At 37.0% G+C, this 19461-nt stretch overlaps 2 protein-coding genes and 1 non-coding gene across 3 annotated transcripts; all 3 read right to left on the minus strand.

Annotated features, from left to right (window-relative positions):
* Positions 1-9103: 9103 nt before the first annotated feature.
* On the minus strand, positions 9104-9878 carry LOC114284576 (uncharacterized). Its single transcript, XR_014341464.1, has 2 exons — positions 9363-9878; positions 9104-9224 (listed from the first exon to the last, which is right to left on the minus strand). It is a non-coding gene; the product is annotated as an uncharacterized LOC114284576 (transcript).
* A 1130-nt stretch (positions 9879-11008) lies between these two features.
* On the minus strand, positions 11009-19226 carry LOC114284566 (putative disease resistance RPP13-like protein 1). The gene is made up of 2 exons (XM_082890109.1): positions 18418-19226; positions 11009-12968 (listed from the first exon to the last, which is right to left on the minus strand). The coding sequence occupies exons 1-2, from the start codon at positions 19019-19021 to the stop codon at positions 12820-12822; spliced, it is 753 nt and encodes a 250-aa protein (XP_082746235.1). The 5' UTR covers positions 19022-19226; the 3' UTR covers positions 11009-12819.
* LOC114284451 (putative disease resistance RPP13-like protein 1) lies at positions 11866-12657 on the minus strand. Its single transcript, XM_028227349.2, has one exon. The coding sequence runs from the start codon at positions 12655-12657 to the stop codon at positions 11866-11868; it is 792 nt and encodes a 263-aa protein (XP_028083150.2).
* Positions 19227-19461: the final 235 nt, after the last annotated feature.

A 19461-nucleotide genomic window follows, 5' to 3' on the forward strand; every position in this document is an offset into this window, starting at 1 on the left:
GTGGACTTGAAGTTCAATTTTCAAGTTTTGGCCCAAAAACATAAAATTGATACACTAATATGGAACCAATTAAGGCCATAAAAGTTGCCCACAACAGAAGTTATTAAATGGGAAGACTTGCAACTTATTATGATTATACCACATGTAAACAAATACATATAATTGTTTTACATATTTGGTAATACATTTCGATATGTATTAAAACTTCATAAAATGGATGCTTAAATCTATTCATTAACATGCTCAGATTTAGTGCACATTCATACACATTTATCAAAAGAAACACCACAAAAAAAAATGTCAATTATGTTTATTACTATCAACGGTGGCGGCAATGACTTCCATTTTCTCAAATAACCTATACCCCACAATAAATAAATAAAAAAAATACATATTGGAAACGTGGCAAAGCAGCTTTAAAGATTCAAATGACATGGAAATTGCATGTTAGAGCAACTCTAATGGTGTGCTTCCCCTTAATGCGAAAGCCAAAATTTGGCAACAACACTTCCAATTCATGTGCTATTTTTTGGTGCCAAATTATAACAATGCTAAAATTTGGCAAGAGCTCATCTCTCAATTCTCTAATGATAGAACCCTATTTGTCAACAATTGTGACCATCTTAATTGTACTAAACAAATTTTTTTTTAATATACAAATTTAAAAGGACAAATGAAAGAAACACTGAAATTGAATTTTTTAAACAACAGAGTCCAGCAAGGAAAGACCTAGTTGAATCAAAGAAAAAGAAAACAATAATTAAACAACATATATAATTGTCCCAATAACACTAACAATTTGTGTAAAATTCCAAGTTGACTCTTTGAGAAAAAAAAGATTTCTAGATATTAGATCCAAAACACAGCATAGTGTCTTCCCAAAGAAAATTTGAAAGAGATGAGAGGAGTACGTGTGAGAGAGAGAGAGAGAGAGAGAGAGAGAGCGTGTGTGTACAAAAATAGAGCCATCAGATTATAGAGGGTGTGTGTTCACAATGATATATATAATACACACAAATACATACATGTTCAACATAAATCATCAAACCCATTTCATAAATCAAACCCATTAAATAATCAAACCCATTTCATAAATCAAAACCATGTTCAATATCAAACATTTCAAATTAACCATATCAGAATAACCATATCAAACATTTCAAACCCATTACATACATCTATATATATATATATACACATATACATATATATACATCCAAAATGCAAATTATATATATTATACACACAAATACATACATATTGGCTTGAGAGAGAGAGAGAGAGAGAGAGAGAGAGAGAGAGAGAGGGGTAACTGGGGACGGTGATGGTGATGCTCTGGCCGGGGACAGATTACATAGGGTGTGTGTTCACAATGATATATATAATACACAAATACATACATGTTCAACATAAATCATCAAACCCATTTCATAAATCAAACCCATTAAATAATCAAGGTTTTTGGTTATGTCATTAATTTATATTACTACATAAATAATATTACATAATGTGCTTAGAGTATCCAATAATTAAATTATTTTTTTTTATCGGCAAAAGTTAGTTGTTAGTTATTATATTAGTATTTATGGGAGTCAGACTCCTCGCCCTTTGCAAAGCACCATGTGTTTATTTCCTTAATTCAACTTCCCTAAAGAGAGTTGAATACATTACCTTCCCGTAGGAATTAAACCTTTAGGAAAGTTATAGTGGTCAGCTAAGCTAAACCTAGTTGATTATCCAATAATTAAACTTTACCAAATACTTTAGGAAAATTCTACTATACACATCACTCTTGTGGTATGTACCATATGCACCAATTACGATGTTTGTAATGTTTACGTATAACCTATTCTGCTATTAGTTATAATTAAATTAAATTTTATGTATGTCTTATGTAATATTTTTTTAGTTACAACATTAAAAGAATTCAATTATGACATTTATAATGATTAATTTTATAAATGTCATAATTTACATATAGTACATATATTTAAAAAATAGGGGAATTACTTAACAGTGAAGCAAAAAAAAAAAAAAAAAAATACAAACATATGAGATATAAGTGATTTTTCTGTTATGAGAAAATTATAGGGATACAAGTCTCATTTGTAACCCTTTATATTTGTGTATTTTTTTTCCCTATTACACTATTAAGAAATTAAAAAAATAAATAAAAAAACACTTCAACACATCTTTTCAAAAAAGTAAAACAAAACAAAACAAAATAAATAAAACGCTCAATCAGTGAGCCAAACACTGTCTCATTCCTACCCTAAAACCAATCCCTCAATTAAATCTCCAGAACAGTAAATAAACAAAATCTAATCCTTTTCTCTGTTCAGTACGTGCATCATCTCCATCACCCTCCTTACTGTCTCAATGGTTTGAATCATCTATACTGCAAAATTTATCAAATATAATGGCCTTGTTTGGTTTAATCAAAACCATGTTCAACATCAAACATTTCAAATTAACCATATCAGATTAACCATATCAAACATTGCAAACCCATTACATACATACATATATATATATATATATATATATATACCCATATACATATATATATACATCCAAAATGCAAATTATATATTTCATACACACAAATACACACAAACACAAATACATACATACAGAGGGTGTGTGTTCACATGATTAACCCATTAAACCCATACATGATTAACCCATTAAACCCATTTACAGAGGGTGTGTGTTCAACATAAATCATCAAACACATTTCATAAATCAAACCCATTAAATAATCAAACCCAATTCATAAATCAAAACTATGTTCAACATCAAACATTTCAAATTAACCATATCAGATTAACCATATCAAATATTTCAAACCCATTACATACATCTATATATACATATACATATATATATATATATACATCCAAAATGCAAATTATATATATTATACACACAAATACATACATATTGGCTTGAGAGAGAGAGAGAGAGGGGTAACCGGGACGGTGACGGTGGTTCAAAATTTGAAAACAGAAAGAGAGGAGAAGAGTATGTGTGAGAGAGAGAGGGTGTGTGTTGAGAGAGTGTGTGTTGAAAGAGATGAGAGTGAGATGTTTTGAGCCTTTAGATTAAATCAATCTAATGGTCAAAATTTGGACAAAGGGACAAAAGTCCCATCCAGATTCAAAAATCTGAGCTTCCTTATTATATAGATGTTTTTAATATATGAATTTTTTGAATGGATAAAATACACCTCATATTGTCCTTAATGGTCATTTCATTAGAGGATATTATTCGAATATAAATTTAATCTATTAATAGTGCGTACTGAGAGTATTAGTGATGTGTAAATAGAAGCAGACAAAATAAATACACTGACATGGGGGTCAATGTAATTTCCCAACCATAAAGGGGAAATCTATATTAAATCCAAATATCAAGAGGTTTTAGTGTAATTTACCCTAAAATATAAATACAACAATCTAAGTAAAATTCTTTTTAATGGAGGGTCTAAATCCCACCATGTTGGTGTGTATAGAATTGTTAAATGTTTTACACTAAATTTAAATTTTCATAAAAGATATTCAAAATTTTATTCTCAAAAATAATATGTGACTCAGATAATTTTAAGCATAGATTGGGCCATATAATAATTGAATCAAAATCACATTTTATTTTTTAAATAAAATTTTAAATACTCTTTTTCTCATAATCTTACATATTCATAACTTATTTTTTTTTCTTATGATCACATAAGTCCTATTATTCTCAAAAGGTATTCCATGAGATCATTTTATAGTTGTTTTATATGATATCGAGACTTTTTTACCATTTCTCAAATGTAATACTCTAATGTGACGGTTATGATGTAATATTAGAAAGAAAAAGAAAAAAAAAGAAAAAACTCGTTAGTGTACATTTTTTTCAAATGTAACACTCTAAAAAAACTCATTAGTATATTTTTCCCAAATGTAACAATACCCCAATGTGGTGTGTATAATGTGACATTGGGTACATCTAGAACGTGTGCTAAAAAATAATTTAGTGTATTTTTTTCAAATGTAACACTCCAACAAAAAAAAACAGAAGCTCATTAGTTTATTTTTTTCCCCCAAATATAACACTCTAACGTAACATTTCAACAAATAGTAACAATTAAGGAGATTATAATAGGGGTGGACATTGTGCTTAGCCTGCCCAACCTGCCCAGTCCAATCATGTCCTATTATTTTAGGGCTTGGGAATATTGTTTTAGCCTATAAGGTTGGGTTGGATTGATATTTTCAGCTTGATTGATTAATAGACTAGGTTTGAAAATTATACTTTCGGCCTGGCCGGCCTAACCCGATACATATTTAATTTAATTAATTAATTTACTTATATAATATATGGAAAATATATATACCCTTTTATTGTTGGCTACATGATTTGTAAAATGTTTAAGTGGTCACAATTCATGAAAAAATGTTTGAAGAAATTTGAAGGTTAAACTATGATTTTTTTTTTTTTTTAGTTTGACATGCTACTAACAGTTTAGTTTAAGAAACTTTGAACTTATGAAATTATGGATGTGTTTAGTTTAAAATTTTTTGTATTGTTTTAATTAATGTGGTATTAAATCTTTAACGGTTAGTTGCTTTATATGCCTTTGTTTATTTATAAAAAAATAACAAGTACTATGATATTTATTTATCTATTTATTTATTTTTATAGTTTATATATATGGTCCGATGGACGGACTTGGAAATTATAATTTATTTAGGATTGGATTTTGGTTGATTATATAGGCCCGATGTTCGGGCTAGGGACTTTGGTGGATACAAAATTTCTTATTAGATAGTGTCAGCTCAGCCCAGTGAATGACCATCCCTAGATTATTAGAGCAAATGAGTCATTATATATTCAAAAGGATTAAATAGATCACAAAAAAAAAAAAAAAAAGAGTTTATATGAATTACAAATTCAAGATATAGGATTTATTGATCAATCTCCCATTATTAATTTAGTTTCAAGGGAAAAGGAATTATAATTAGCAAGGGTATTGACAAAAGCAAGTGTCAATTAAAATGCAACGTCCTTTAGCGAAGCGGCCTTTCTGTGGTTCGCAAATTGTATCACATTGTCCTTATCACAAAATAAACCTCCTTTCGCCGGAATTCAAATCACACACCCTTCCACCGTCATTTTTTCCTTACCTGCATTTATGAATATATATATATATATATATAAATTTAATTAAAATTATGTGACGATGAGATTTTTAAAACTATAAACTATAATAATGAATGTTTTATTTTGAGATGAAACAACAATTAAAATCCACATCATTTTTTCATACGTACATAAATTTTGTTTGCATATACATTGCCCTTATAATAATTAACAAAACAACTAGCCAACTAATCATGTTTTAGTCTTTTTATTTTGGGAGAGGATTGTCTCTGATAGGGTATTTTTTGACATGTGAAATTTATTATAGATTCTATTTTCATAATTTATATCAGTCTTTTTATGTGTGGATTATTTAATAAAAGAATCAAATTGATTTAGATTGTTAAATAAGACCCAACTACACAATGGATGAAGACTTGCTTTTATTTTTATTTTTTTATCAATCAATATAAAATAATTTACAAATATAAAAAAATTCAACAATATATTACCACAACTATGTAATATACCTAACAATTACACAAATCGTGCTTTAATCAAAGTAATTCTTGTGCACATATATGCTGGCTGTTGAGGTATATCGCTTTATTGGAGTATGAGACTCAATTGATTTGCTAAAGAATTTTAATTTGGTTTGGTTTAAGTATAATATATTTTAATACATTATATCTAATTTTTAGAGACCCAATTCAATTTGATTACAACTAGCGTTTTTGATAGAAGAGCCCATTAATCAACAATATATATACATATATATATATTGGTTTATGTGCTTCCACGGCAGCAGAAAAAAAAAAAGATAAATTCAGTTTGGTGGGTTTCAATTGGTGTTGATTATTGTAGTGTATTTGACTTTGTCAAATTCAATACCTTGGTTGCTGCTCTGCTTCGGTGTTCGGTATTGATTTGGGTATATTATTTTCAGTCTTCTACAATTCTGTTTCGAAGACTTTGGTTTATCTATTTGGTAAGGTCTTTCCTCTTGTTTATTTGTGATTATTTGGAATTCACCTAAGAGTGGTTTTGTGAGACCATTCATATCTCGTTTGTAATCGTTTGAAAATTTTTTGATGATAGTGGAATTGGATTTCAATCTCGTGGACGTACCTTATATTGAGGGAACCACGTAAAAATTCTTGTGTTACTTTTGATTTAATTTTTTCGCATTAATTTTTATTCCCATTGATTGATTTACTTGTGAAAAATCATATATTTTTCCTAACACAAGCATGATCACATGTAGAGAGAGACGGAGAGAGAGAGAGAGAGTAAAGGAGGGAAATCAGTGAAATAAGATCATGAATAATTATTTTTATTTTTTGGGGGGTTATTTTTCAATTTTTTAAAGGAAAAAAAAAAAAAAAGAAGGAAAAGATGCAATGTAATAAAAAAGGACTAACCCTACAGGGGTTATCCTTTAGTGGTATTAATCACTCTCTGAATTCTTGTACTGATAAGTCATGAATTGGTATAAGATTTACACCAACCAACCATGTTGATGCTAGGAGGTTGCTTTCATGACTCGAAGACCTTAGGATTAATACCAAAGTCTTTACCACTAAACTACGTAAAAAGAAAAATAGCATTGCATTTACAAAATATTGAATAATGAAAGGGACAAAGAAAGACCTTAGGATTAATACCAAAGTCTTTACCACTAAACTACGTAAAAAGAAAAATAGCAATGCAGTTACAAAATATTGAATAATGAAAGGGACAAAGAAAGATTTACTTGTAATGAAAAGTAGCAGCATGAATGGTATGAATGGAAAGAAATTCTTCATGACTGATTTATTACTTTCATATTTACTTGAAGAACCGAAATATAAGATGAGCCAACGGTGAGTCAAATATAAGATGAATGGTATAAGATGAACCAATGAACCGAAATATAAATGGTACGAACGTTTTTTGTGTGGATTTTTTTTTTGTTTTATTTTTTTTTTTTTGACTTAAGAAAAAAACTTTATTGATAGCAAGGATGGATGAATGTATCAGTCAATGGTTCAACCATTACAATTACAATGACAACATTGATAATAAAGTCGCATGTTTAACATGCAATTTTGCATTGATGTAAATTCGAAGTCTAAAATCACATATCCAGTTTATGAAACCCTTTGTCATGTGATCTTCTTCACCAGAGTCGACAAAAAGTATGTTTGATCAACTATGTTCCCTCTCAATCTCCACTCCTATCTGTTTAGATCTCTACTAGGTCTCTAGATCTCCCCTACACCATCACTGGCAATCTCCACCAATGAGGGAGAAACCGATGCCATTCACCTCCACTCTTCACTCTCTCAATTTCTCTGTATATGTGCCTCAAATCTGCAATTACAATCCAGTGTAATTATATACAATTAAAAAAGAAGGGATAGCAATCGAAGGAAGGGTAGTTTAAGAATAAAAAAAATTGTTAAGATTTGGAATAAAAAAAAGGGGTAAGGTTTCACGACTCCAAATCTAGCATTTGCTTTATATATAGTATAGATATATAACTGTTAGATAATAATTGCTACATATTTTTTCCGGTCATGCTACAATACACACCCCTTTTTGGAGTGTTTTTGGTATGCTAGTTATGACACTTTGTGGTGTTGATACCACAAATGTCATAAATAGATCACCTTCAATCATAACTAAAACGATACAATGAGTCATAATCAAACATTATTTAAAGACAACCAAAGATCTTTTTTGTTATAACTAAATTAATAATCACATAGGTCATAACCAATATTACAATAAGTCATAATCAAGTAATAGCTTGAGGCATAACTAAAGACCTTTTCAATCATAATCAAAATAATAATAAAAAAAGTCATAACTAAATCATAATTAATAATTTAAAAAGCTGTAGTCGTGCCATAACGAAACAACACAATGAATCAAAACCAAATATTACAAAAGTCATTATTGGACATATGGTACACAATCCAAAAATAGGTGTGTATTATAAAAATTTTCTTAATTAATTATCACTTAATACATCTAGAATTAATTAAAGTGTTGATTGGGAAGTTTGGCTTTCTGGTTAAAAAAGCTAAAAAAACTACTAAAACAAAAGATGCAACTAAAAAGTCAAAAAAATACTTCCTCATTTGGCAAGTTGTGATTTAGTATTAAAAGTAAAAATTCGCTAAAAAAAAAATCAAAAATCAACAAATACCAAAAAGTCGATCAACAAATCACTAAAAAAGTATGTTCTCAAAAATCAAGAAGTTACTAAAAAAAGTAAGTCATACACAAGGAATTTATGTTTTTTCATACAACTAAAAAAGTCATTTTCAAATCAATAAAACTAGGGAGCCTTCCCAATTCATCCAAAAATTTACCAACTCCCTGCATGGCAACTAACTATGGAGGCTGTTTTTTATTTGAAAGGAAAAATATATATATACAATAACCTAACCGTAACATAATTTGGGAGTTGATAAATTTTTGAATAAATTGGGAAGACTTCCCAAACTTATTGTTTTCTAATACAATAGTGTTACATGTATATTATGACATTATCACCTCATAACTATAGGTCCATCCATTATACAAATTATAAATATCTAAAACCTTTAAATTATATTACATCATCGATTAATACACCAATTAATATGTATAACTTTATTCTTTCCCATATATTAGTAATTTTTTTTACCTCATAAAAAAGATCACCAAAAAAAGCCCAACCTCAAATCACACCTGAATTGAATTGGATTATTAATCACCACCTGCAGCTTAAACGTAAAAACTCAAATTTAAAAGTCAAGTCTACCGTGACCATGATAATTTTCCCAACAATTCTAAAAATCTCTAATTACGTAGGTAGGTAAGTTGAGGTGAAGGATACTCTTTACAAACCACGTTGCAGATAGTATATTTTCAAACACAAAACGGAGGGCTAATCGAACAAGAAAAACAACAAGGAAAGTAGTGTGGGTTTCGATCACGATGCATGTGATTGCAATTACCTTTTACAGTGGAATTTGCATTGCAAGATGATGTTTCGAAAATGTTGACAGAGAGGTTGCAGTCAGAGGGTAGAAGTGGCCCTTCTTCACTGTTTCTCTTTTTAATTTCTGCATTTTACAACCACATGAGGGCAACTCTGATGAGAGATAACATCCCAAAATATAAATTAAATTAAAAAAAAAAATTCATAAAAAAAAAGAAAAAGAAAGGGAGAGTACTAAATATATTTTAATGATTTGACGCACCTAACTTGTTCTTTAGCAGCTTGCGTCAAGGATGAGTTTACCATCTATGTCGACACGAGGAATGTGAGAAATGAAGGGCCAATATCGGCCTTTCCCCTTTTGACACCGTTTTTTTAGTATCGGACATCCTTTGATATCCAAACACAAAAGCGAGGGAGGCAGCCCTTGCTCCGGAAAGCAAATTTAGGGCAACCCAGGATCCAGAGATACAAAAGCGAGGGAGGCAGCCCTTCCTTTGGCAAAGAAATGAGCTTACGGCAATAATAGATGACAAGTTCTTCAAGAGAGGTGAGGTCTTGAAAGTCCTTGAAAGATAGCTTCTCTAGATTTGGAAAATACTGGAAGGATAGGTAGATTAGAGAGGTGGGCAATAACATTCCATCTTCTGAAATGGACTCCCAACAGTAATCTTTTGAACCATTAAGAAGGAGTTTTCTACGAGAGGGTAAACTGTGCAAACCCCACTCTGATGGGGGCTTACCGATCGTGATCGTGTCGATGGTAAGTGAACGGAGGTTCGTGAGAGAACTCCAGTTGGAGACAATTCCTGCAGGGCATCTCCATACTTTCAGCACTTGAAGAGAACTGAGGTTGTATGGTAGGGCCTTGAGCTTTTCGCAGTCGTAGATAACCAAGTCTCTTAGATTCAACGTGGCGAACAGGAACCAACCTTCCGGAAGGGACTCCATGTTTTCACAACCTTTTGTGTCCACTAGGCTGAGATTTTTGAATTCATTATTGTTGCTGCTATCATGCATGGCATCGGGCAAGGATTTGAGGTTCTTACAAGATTCAATTTGAATCGATTTAGGAGATGGACAACTAATTTTCATACCATCCTCTGCTAGTAGTGACTCCAGCTTCGATAGATTAGCAATATCAAGTTGTTCAAGTGCAGCAGGTAGCCCACTTCTGGACGATAAGTAGGTGAGCGATGGACAATTTTGAACCTTCATTTTCTGAAGACATTTCAGGGCATGCAGTCCCCCTGGCAACTTCTCCAGCTTTTCACAATTATCAATTCCCAGATACATAAGCCCCATTAAGTAAGGCGACCCCTCTTGCTCCTGCTGCTGTCGCTGCAACTGTGGACTATCTTCTTCTTCTTCGAACAAGGAAACAAGTTGGGGGCAGTTTTCAATCTCCAAATGTTGCAAGGCAGAGGCAGGGAGTTTGTGCTGTAGTCTGACCTCATTCTGCCACAATGTTGTGAGTTCTTCACAATTATGTATCCTCAATTCTTGGAGTCCCGTAAACCATGAAAGAACCATCTAGGCAGGCATATGAGTTTCTGAATATTTTATATTCTCATATCAGTCACTGAGCTCAAATGTTTACATGCTGCAGTTGCTAATACTTCATCGCCTACCTCTTGATTAGGAATAGAGTCCAAAATTGAAACATCACTGAGAGATAAGGAGGTGACTGAACTGAATTGGAGGGTATTCCTCTTTTGGTGGATCATTGTAGGGCTCGGAAGCCATTCAACCACCAACTGTGGGCACTTTTGAATCTCAAGCTTTCTTAAGCGAGGAAGACTGTCAGGCAATTTACCCAAAAGATTGGGACAACTTTGAATGCAGAGCTCTGAGAGGTGAGCAAATGCTTGAACTTCCTCATCAACTTCAAAAGGAGATCAATCCTCCCATTCCGACATATCCCAAAAGCATAAAGTCTCTAGAACTGGAAAAGGGTTTGAGAAACCCCGCCCATAGAACTCAAGGCCAACACTCTCTACTCTTTTTATTCCTCGAATGTAAAGTTTTGCAAGTGAGGGTAATTGCCCCAGAGGTGGTAAGCATGTGCATTTTTCACAATTTTCCAACACTAAGTGCACCATATTAGAAAACCGAGGATCTCCAACCCAAGTTGGAAATATTGGAACATAGTAACCATTGATGGAAAGTACTTTAACCTTATTGTCTGGTTGTAGCATAGCATGTCAAGCACTTCTAATTCAACCTTTTCATTTCGTGAATCTTCTGAATTAGTGTTACTCCATTCCATCAATAACTCATCTAAGCCCTGCTTCTCATATAACTTAGCGGCCTTTGCATCCACAACATCCACCACATTATCTAACCCGGATATGCAAAGTGCCCCTGTAAGATGAATTAAGTCCCCCAACTCTCTTATCATGAACCCATTTCCTTTGCTAACAATGAAGTTTGATAATGTTTGCAGACTTGTTAACTGACCTATTTTTGGTGGCATTTCTTGTGAGGAATTTGCACCAGTATCATTGAGATGACGCAAGTTAATTAGGTTTCCTGTGGCTGTAGGCAACTTCTTCATATGTATACAATATCTTAATATGAGTGTTTGTAGATTGTAGAGAGTGCACAGTGATTCGGGTAATGAACAAAATATGGCCCCCGATCAAGATACCTCGAATGCTTTAAATGTCCGATCAAACTTGGCAGTTCACCTATTTGATATTCACCCAAATTAAGCACGCGTAAACGTTTAAGCTTTGGCAACAAATCATGGGGAACATTGCTGGTCAAATAACCTCCATAATATCCCCCACATGGTAAGAAGGTACATAAATGTTTGGCATCATAAAATGCCTCAAACTTTTTGATGCCGTCATATTTGTCAGGCACATAAGATGCATGGCGAGCCTTACTGAGATTTTTGTACTGCTCGTTAACTTAACTTTCGACTTATCCTCCAGCCTAAAACATATTTTTCCTGCAACAAACTGAGCCAGATCAATGATGAGGTCATGCATCACAAATTTTGAGCTTTCACCAATAGTTGATGGTTGAAAAAATGACCTGGACAACAATTCACGAAAGTACTCGTACCCAAGATCTTCCATTTGCTTCTTTCCTTTTCCTTTTGGATGTTGAATAAAGCCTTCAGCCATCCACAATAAAACTAGATTCATTTCAGTAAACCAGCAATTTTTGGGCAGTATTGAACAGTATGCGAAACACTTCTTCAAATGTGAAGGGAGGTGATGGTCACTCAACCTCAAAGCCGGAAGAATGTCACTTTCCTGATCTGATAACTCCCACATTTTACTATTCAATACATCTTCCCATTCGTCGTCTCTTAGTTTACAACGGAAAAGGCCACCAAGTGTCCTAGCAGCCAAAGGCAAGCCTCCACATTTCTCAACTATTTTCCTACCAATTGAAACCAAATTCAGGCTTGCCTCCATAATTGTGTTCTCAAATGCATTTTGTGCAAACACCGACCAACAATCATCCATTGATAATTGCTTCAAGTGATGATATTTCACGGTTCCTAGCATCAACGCAACATCTGTGTTACGTGTTGTTACCATGACTTCACTTCCTTGGGCTCCATCGTTGAAAGGACTCTTCAAACTGCTCCAATCATTGTGTTTTTTGTTCCAAAAATCATCTAAAACAATCAAGAACTTTTTCCCATCCAAAATCTGCTTTAGTTGGACTTGGACGTGATCCAAGGTACCAAAATTGCAAGGCTAGGAAGTGACGGACTCCAAAATTGCTTTTGTCACTCGCGTAATATCGAAATCTTCAGAGACACAAACCCATGCTTTTATTTCAAAGTGCTTCCCGACCATGTCATCATTGTATACCATCTGAGCAAGGGTGGTCTTGCCAACCCCACCTGAAGTGGGTGAAAATTAATCAAGTCTTGGTGCTAGGCCCAATGCAATACTCACTCCAAGGTGGAGCTAGGTCGGACCTCGGCCCTATGGCCAACACTTGCTCCGAAGTAAGACAATCATAGGAGTTCGGCCCAATGTACGAGCGTCACTCCAAAGTGGGTCGAGCAACATGGTGGACCTTCTGGATGGACAGAACCACTCCGAAGTGGGTTGAGCAACATATTGGACCTTTTGTATGGACAGAACCACTCCGAAGTGGGTTGAGCAACATATTGGACCTTCTGGATGGACAGAACCACTCCGAAGTGGGTTGAGCAACATGTTGGACCTCCTGGTTGGACAACCGTTCTAGAGCAGACCAACTTAGAGAAGGCCAATTCACTGAAGATCTTTCTTGGGTCCACTAGAGACAAACAACTCTGCTCCTCTCCCTCTGTATGAACATAACGTGGAGACATGGAGGTGCAGAGGGACAAGGATCATATATGACAGACCTACGTCTGAATGGCAGGCGGAGTGGTCGTCCTCTTCCAATGAGAGATGTTCGCTAATGAGACAAACAAAACAGACCTGCACCCGAGTGTCAGGCGGAGTGGTCGTCCTCCTCCAATAGGAGACGACCACGAATAAGACACGTTGGACAGATGGCGGAGAGAGAAGGACTTGAACGACAAACAACCTTCTCCTATAAAAGGTGAACACTATTCACTCAGAAGGGATTCGAAAATGGACACACTCAACACATATACTCTTTGTATTCTCTCTTTTTCCTCTCCCTGAGTCCCTGACTTTACCATCGGAGGGGTTTCTGACCAAACCCCGGTCGGGCAGCCTCACCGTTTGTTACTCTGTGCAGATCTTAATTCCCGGAGCACGGTGTTCATCCACGAAGTTCAACCCTTCTTCATAGTGCAGAAATCACCCCCGCACAATTGGCGCCGTCTGTGGGAAAACCACTGTTTGCTTCGTGACGACCTCCGGCGATGGGAATCGAAGATACACCCCATTCTGGGCTAGCAAAGAGGACTCCAATGACAGAGAGAACCAAAGATAACGGTCCAGCATTCCCTAGAAGGCATGAAGACCTTGCAGACCTTAACGAATAGAGCACCGATGTAGTAGAGCAACGTCATGTCATCGTCGGCGAGTCACCCCAACATAGCTCCCTTGATAGAGACAACCGCGACCAAAGGGAGAGAGTACCACACTGTTCTATGACAAGCTCTGGTGAGGGGAACGAAAGAGATACCTTTGTTGCCACTGTGGAAAAGGACTTTGTTGACAGAGAAGACAAAGGATAACAAATTAACACTTCGAAGAGTGCCGGAAAACTAGATCTGCACTAATGGATATAGAGAGACCAGATCTGCACCGACAGATGAAGTCTAGACACGACGTACACCACTGTACTATTGTTTAGTCGTTCTAATGCCTCATTCTAAAGGACTCCGATGAAAGAGATGATGATCGATAAAGGACTATATTTTATGAAAGTGTTGGAGGACCAGATCTGCATCGAAGAACAAAGTCCAAATACGATGGAACACCACCGCATCATTGTTACTGACTTGTCTCATCATCTAGACGGAAGGATTCCAATTGGAGAAGACGAATGATAAAGAACCAATAATCCTAACAGTGTCAAAATACCAGATTTGTATCAATACTATTCAGTTGTCCCACCGACTAGACGAAAGAACTCCAATGATGGAGAAGACGAATGACAAAGGATAGATGCTCCTGAGTCTTCTGAAATATGAGATCTGTATTGACGAAACAAAGTTTAGATGTGGTGAAGCTCTACCATATCCTCGCAATTGAGTTGTTCCATTTATTGGAAGGAAAGACTCCATTGATGGAGAAAACAACAAACAAGGGTATGGTACAACCAAAACATAAGTTTGGGTTAATCCCAGCCGACTACATTGATGTGGGCCTAACAAAGGTCTAGGCCGATCCCAGCCGACCACCTTAGTGTGGGCCTAACAAAGGTCTGGATCGATCCCAGCCGACCACCTTCATGTGGGCCTAACAAAGGTCTGGGCTGATCCCAGTCGACCACCTTGACGTGGGCCTAACAAAGGTCTGGGCTGATCCCAGTCGACCACCTTGACGTGGGCCTAACAAAGGTCTGGGCTGATCCCAGTCGACCACCTTGACGTGGGCCTAACAAAGGTCTGGACCGATCCCAGCCGACCACCTTAGTGTGGGCCTACCAAAGGTCTGGGCTGATCCTAGTGGACCACCTTGACGTGGGCCTAACAAAGGTCTGGGCTGATCCCAGTTGACCACCTTGACGTGGGCCTAACAAAGGTCTGGATCGATCCCAGCCGACCACCTTAGTGTGGGCCTAACAAAGGTCTAGGTTGATCCTAGTTGACCACTTCGATGTGGGCCAAACAAAGGCCACTCCAATATAGGCCGAACAGAAGCTAGGTTGAACCTAACTGTCCACCCCAAAGTGCGACGAACAAAGGCCACTCTGAAGTGTGCCAAACAGAAGTTAGATCAAAGCTAGTTCTTCACTACGAGGTGGGTTGAATAGAGGCCACCCAACGTAGGCCAAAAAGAAGATATGTTCAACCTAGCCGTTTACTCCAAAGTGTGCCGAACAAATGCCACTCCGAAGTGGACCAAACAAGAGCTAGGTTTAACCGAGCCCTCTACAATGAAGTCTGAACAGAAGCTAGGTCAAAGCTTGCTCCCCACTCCAAAGTGGGATAAACAGAAGCGTAACCGAGTCAAGTAACGGCCGAACAATGATGATCGATTGAGGGCAAGACAACTAATTCAATTAAGGCCAAACGGGAAATCTCGCAAGGTTTCCCTATTATTGCTCGACTGGAAGAGCAACTCAATTTTTCAAAGGCATAAGGCGAAGTCTAGCCGAACAACGAACAATGTAGGGCTACATCCTTGTTGCTCGGCTGGGGGCAAACAACATAAACATGAAGAAATTGAAAGTTCGAGTTACAAGTCCAACACTTAGCAAATTTCGAAGATACTTTATTAACTTAAAGTTTCATTACAAAAGGACCTCAGCCTAACGAAAGTGATACGAAGTGGAAGAGCTACAAAGAGGGATGAACAACAGAGGTTGGTTAGACGCTCAACGTCCACTTCGAAGTGGGCCGAGCAACAAAAGTTGGTCAAACGCCCAACACCCATTCTGAAGTGGGCCGAGCAACAAAAGTTGGTCGAACGCCCAATGCCTGGGCTGAGCAATAGAAGTTGGACAGACGCCCAATGCTTTGACCGAGCAACAACGGTTGGTGATCGGACACCCAACGACTGGGCCGAGCAGCAGAAGTTGGTTAGACACCCAATGCCTAGGCCGAGCAACAAAGGCTGAGCAATGAAAGTTGGTTGGATGCTCAATGCTCACTCTGAAGTGGACCAAGCAACAGTGGCTGATTGGACGCCTAACATCCACTCCAAAATGGACCGAGCAAAGGAAGCAAGTCAAAACTAGCTAAGCAAGACCAAGTTTCATAGCTCGAGTAAACAACCAAAAGATTGACAACAAACAAAGTTGGAAGTGCAACATTCTACCAAATAAATACACTACAAACAACAAGCAAATGTCAAAGGAGTGCAGTGCCCGACGAGAGTCAATATTATCGAAGTCGATACCAAGACTATAACGACTATGTGCTAGACAACTCTCAAGATAAGAGGTGCTAACATTGACAGTAGCTTGGTGGTAGAGAAACCGAATTAAAAAATGCAAACTCGCAACGCCAAAGCTGCTAGGGCCGACCAAGCAACTCGGTGTTGAAAAACAAAAATTATGCAAACAAGCTGCTACGGCCAACTAACTAAGTGACGGACAATCCTTAAGCTGAAGGTAAAACGACCGACTAATATATGAAGAAACGAGCTGAACAAATGGACGTGTTAATCATGTCCAAACAAGAAAATGGTGCATGATCCGCATGACCAAGCAATGTTAGCAAGCTATGCTTCGAGACCGAGTAGAGTGGAGGGGCAGGACTTGGTCGACCAAGCATTGAGACCAACACCAATTTATCTCTTACAAGTAGGACCGAGCAAAAAGATAGCGAATGTCTTTCAAATTAGAACAAAGCTGTGATAAAGCACACTTGGCCTGCTTTGAAGCGTCGTTGTGTTGCTCGGCCCAATCGACGAACACTGCAAAAATATATATATATATACTATTCTGCATATATATTTTTTTCAAGTCAAGCAATGACGCTCAGTCGACTGAGAAAAAAAAAAAAAAAAAAACACCAAGCTAGACAATTACGAGGCTAGTGAAGACACATTTAGTTTGGGGGCACAACCGAGCTACAAAACATTGGGCAGACGCATACGTTAGACCGAACAATAATTTTTAATCTAGCTCATGGAGCTCAAATTAAGTTGTGATCACCCAAACTTCGAAGTTTGTGACAGAATTGGCTTCCGCTTCGCCAAACGTAAGCGCAAGCCAGGGGGCAAATGAAGTGGGTGAAAATTAATCAAGTCTTGGTGCTAGGCCCAATGCAATACTCACTCCAAGGTGGAGCTAGGTCGGACCTCGGCCCTATGGCCAACACTTGCTCCGAAGTAAGACAATCATAGGAGTTCGGCCCAATGTACGAGCGTCACTCCAAAGTGGGTCGAGCAACATGGTGGACCTTCTGGATGGACAGAACCACTCCGAAGTGGGTTGAGCAACATATTGGACCTTTTGTATGGACAGAACCACTCCGAAGTGGGTTGAGCAACATATTGGACCTTTTGTATGGACAGAACCACTCCGAAGTGGGTTGAGCAACATATTGGACCTTCTGGATGGACAGAACCACTCCGAAGTGGGTTGAGCAACATGTTGGACCTCCTGGTTGGACAACCGTTCTAGAGCAGACCAACTTAGAGAAGGCCAATTCACTGAAGATCTTTCTTGGGTCCACTAGAGACAAACAACTCTGCTCCTCTCCCTCTGTATGAACATAACGTGGAGACATGGAGGTGCAGAGGGACAAGGATCATATATGACAGACCTACGTCTGAATGGCAGGCGGAGTGGTCGTCCTCTTCCAATGAGAGATGTTCGCTAATGAGACAAACAAAACAGACCTGCACCCAAGTGTCAGGCGGAGTGGTCGTCCTCCTCCAATAGGAGACGACCACGAATAAGACACGTTGGACAGATGGCGGAGAGAGAAGGACTTGAACGACAAACAACCTTCTCCTATAAAAGGTGAACACTATTCACTCAGAAGGGATTCGAAAATGGACACACTAAACACATATACTCTTTGTATTCTCTCTTTTTCCTCTCCCTGAGTCCCTGACTTTACCATCGGAGGGGTTTCTGACCAAACCCCGGTCGGGCAGCCTCACCGTTTGTTACTCTGTGCAGATCTTCAATTCCCGGAGCACGGTGTTCATCCACGAAGTTCAACCCTTCTTCATAGTGCAGAAATCACCCCCGCACACCACCCATACCCACAATCGGAACCACCCCAGTATTGCAATTGCTCGACTCCTCAACAACTAGTAAGAGCAACTCAATTATCTTCTTTTTATCCTCATCCGTCCCATATACACTAGGTTCATTCATCAAACATGTGGTGGGTGGTCTTTGCCAAGCTTTAGCAGATGTCCCTGCATTACTTCTACTACCGACCTTTTGCAAGCCAAGCACAGTTCTACGTTCCAAAAAATCTTGGAATCGGGTAGTGATCTCATCTGATTTGACAATCTTGGTTGGAATTAGTGCACGTACCTTGGTGGTGATCATCGACTTACGTCGCAAAGCTTCGGTGGAGAACTCTTGGAGTATGTCATCGACGTCATAGGCCAAGTCCTGAAGATCTTCAAGCCAAATCTTAATACCTCTTTCGGTGACTTGCTTCTCATCAGCATCAACGAGAACTGCCTCAATTTCTTCCAAAGTTGTGCTCCATTTTGTCAACAGAGTACGAATTCGGCGCTCTCCACCGAAGCCGCGTGCAAAGTTGGACAGCTCGCCGGAGGCTAAAGTGGCCAACTTCTGAAATAGAAACTTGATTGAAGCGGCGATTAAGAGCTTTCCGATAGCCATTGATTCCTCCGAATTTGTGACAAGGAAGAAACACTCTAGTGAGAATTCAATTCAATTTGTTTTGAGCTCGTAACCAAATCGATGATTGTTTCCACCTAAGTAATGGAAAGAGCAGGAGAGAGATGATATATATAAAGTAGTTGTCATGAAGTCATGGGCGGTGGAGACGAGTAAGGATTCTCTCCTTACTCGTACTTGATGGTTTGTTGGGTTTGCTTTTGGATTTAATTTTGATAATTTAAATTGTTTATATTTTAGAGTTTATCATATGCATCATACCTGTAAAAAATTAAATTGATTGAATATTAGAAAGTATGTGTTCAAAAAACTAACTAAAAACTATTTTTCTAAAAATTTAATAAATAGTTTTCTGAACACATACTTTCTGATATTCGATCAATTTGATTTTTAACAGGTATGATATATTTAATAAATATTAA

This window comes from Camellia sinensis, chromosome 1 (assembly GCF_055761805.1).
Source record: "Camellia sinensis isolate YWXY chromosome 1, ASM5576180v1, whole genome shotgun sequence".
Taxonomy (NCBI): domain Eukaryota; kingdom Viridiplantae; phylum Streptophyta; class Magnoliopsida; order Ericales; family Theaceae; genus Camellia; species Camellia sinensis.